Raw genomic sequence first — 2,568 nt, 5'->3', positions numbered from 1 at the left:
CGAGTTATATTGATAAGGGATGAATCGGCCCTACTGTGCCCAAGTTAATATGAATTTGGATCTTGGAATCATTTATCATAGTTGGGTAGAGGTCACTATGTAAATGTTTTACTTGTTATTTACAAGTATTATTATAACGATAAATGTTAAGTTTTCCACTATTCCGTTATCATATTGTTCTATTTCTTTACCACAATTCATATACGATATCATTTTGTTTTTGATTCAAATCTCCATTAAAACATCGTAACTAAAGACAAATATGAATTTGCTTCTAAAACCTCAAATGAACCATTGCTAAGGATCTCTTGTAAAGAGTATAGATAAAAGTTATTCATTATCAAACAGGTTTTTGATTCTTGACTAACACATCTACTTACAATGGATTGTTTTTCATATACTTAATTGAATTAAGTACCTTGAAGCGATAAATTGTTTTGGTAATTAGATTTGTCGGAAATCGTAATAGACCAAAATACCGCAACCACTTCAATGAAAGTTTTAAGACTAAACAAACGAATGAAGAGTAGTCTTCATGAATATAATTTTGCATCTCAAAGCAAAGTATTCTTCCTTCCATTGTTGGTGTTGAACAAGCTGCCTTTATTAAAGGTAGAAGCATTTTTGAGAACATAATGCTATCTCAAACTTTGGTCAAAGGTTACAATAGGGCTAATATTTCCCCTCGCTGCATGATCAAGTTGGACATTAGAAAGGCCTTTGATTCCCTCCAATGGTCTTTTATTGCTAATATGCTTTCAGGTTTGGGTTTCCCTCAGCAATTCATTAACTGGGTGCTTGGCTGCATTCAAACTCCTTGGTATTATTTAAAAATCAATGGAGAGCTTTCTGGGTTTTTTCAAGGGAAAAGTGGAATTAGGCAAGGTGATCCCCTTTCCCCTTACTTGTTTGTGCTTAGCATGGAAGTTTTGTCAAGATATCTCAGGACTCTTTGTGATAAACCCCTTGTCTCTTATCATCCTAAGTGCTCTAGGCTTAAACTTAATCACTTGATCTTTGCTGATGACTTGATGATCTTTGTTAGGGGAGATGTTCCCTCTGTTGCAGCAGTTAAGAGTACTCTGAGTTTTTTTGCTGAGCTGTCTGGGCTTCATGCTAACATTGAGAAAACCAACATGTATTTTGGAGGGGTGCCTTCTGATGTTAAGGAGGCTATTCTTGCAGCAACTGGTTTCTCTTATGGTCAGTTCCCCTTCAGATACTTAGGAGTCCCATTGTCCACTTCTAGAATCTCAGTGGCAATGTTTGATTCCCTCATTCTCAAGATTAAGCATTCTATCCAACATTGGTCCTCTAACTTCCTTACCTATGCTGGTAGGGTACAGTTAATCAATTCAATAATCTTTGGCATGGAAACATTTTGGTGTTCTTGTACTCTTTTACCTCAAGAGGTTCTGCATAAAATCAATAAGCTCTGTAAGGACATTTTTTGGGGAATACTGCCTGAAGGTAGAAGAATGGTGTTTAAAAAATGGAAGGATATCTGTCTGCCCTGGGATGCAAGAGGCTTCAATATCAAAGACCTCTCCACTTGGAATGATGCTTTGCAGTGTAGATGGCTTTATCTGCTGGCTCATACTACAGTGGGAAGTTGGGTTTCCTGGCATCAGGCTTATATTTTGCAGCATCAATATATCTGGTTTGTGCAGTCCCAGGACAGTTTCTCCTCTAGTCTTAAGGGAATCCTGGCTGTAAGGGACATGCTAGTTGCTCTAGCAGGTAGCATTACTAATGCTTCTTCTCTGATTAATAGCTGGTACTCTCATGGTAAATTCAGAGTTACTGCAGCTTACAGCTATTTGAGAGGTGCTGTCTTAGCTGGTCCTTGGACTGCAGCTCTGACTCATCCTCGTATTGTTCCAAGTCACAAGATTATTTGTTCTTTGGCAGCTCAACAGAAATTGGCTACTGTGGACAATCTGCAGAGTAGAGGGTTTTATATGGTTAATGGATGTTCTCTCTGTGAAATTGCCCTTAAGGATCATGCTCATTTGTTCTTTAATTGCTCTTTCTCTAAGGATGTTTGGCACCAGCTTCTGCAGTGGATGGGTATGCACCGTGCTGGTTCATGTTTAATTGATGAACTTGAACAAGCTAATTTTCGAAGTAAACATAATTGGAGGATGGCCTGGTTCTGTACTTCATTGGCAGCTGCTGTTTATCAACTCTGGAGTGAACGTAATTCTCGTCTTTTTAGAGGAAGAAAAGCTGCAGTTACTGAAATAGTTAGCAGGGTTAAGTTTCTTGTTTCTACAAGACTCTTAACGTGGACTAGTCATAAGCACTATTCAGTTCTAGCTGCTAGTTTATGATCTTGTTGTATAGTGGATAGTCTTTGCAAAAATCTCTTGTAATTTCTTTCATTATTTGAATGAAATGATAAATTTTTTGCAAAAAGAAATGAGTGGGAGCATTCTCTTAAACCCTTAAGAAAAGGATAAGGTTTTAAAGAAGTAAAATTAGAATGGAATTGATTCAAGGTAATATTAAAAGTAAAGTTATTGAGAGTAACAATACTAAACCTATCAATCCCGACCGATAAAGTTT

The 2,568-nt window shown here is 37.1% G+C and overlaps 1 protein-coding gene across 1 annotated transcript; it reads left to right on the top strand.

The window, feature by feature from the left end:
* Positions 1-635: 635 nt before the first annotated feature.
* On the top strand, positions 636-2,333 carry LOC141601050 (uncharacterized). Its single transcript, XM_074421311.1, has one exon. The coding sequence runs from the start codon at positions 636-638 to the stop codon at positions 2,331-2,333; it is 1,698 nt and encodes a 565-aa protein (XP_074277412.1).
* The last annotated feature ends 235 nt before the right edge of the window (positions 2,334-2,568 follow it).

This window comes from Silene latifolia, chromosome 9 (genome assembly GCF_048544455.1).
Source record: "Silene latifolia isolate original U9 population chromosome 9, ASM4854445v1, whole genome shotgun sequence".
In the NCBI taxonomy this organism is placed as follows: domain Eukaryota; kingdom Viridiplantae; phylum Streptophyta; class Magnoliopsida; order Caryophyllales; family Caryophyllaceae; genus Silene; species Silene latifolia.
Note: the sequence above shows the minus strand (reverse complement) of the source record. Positions and strands in the feature narration are given on the sequence as shown.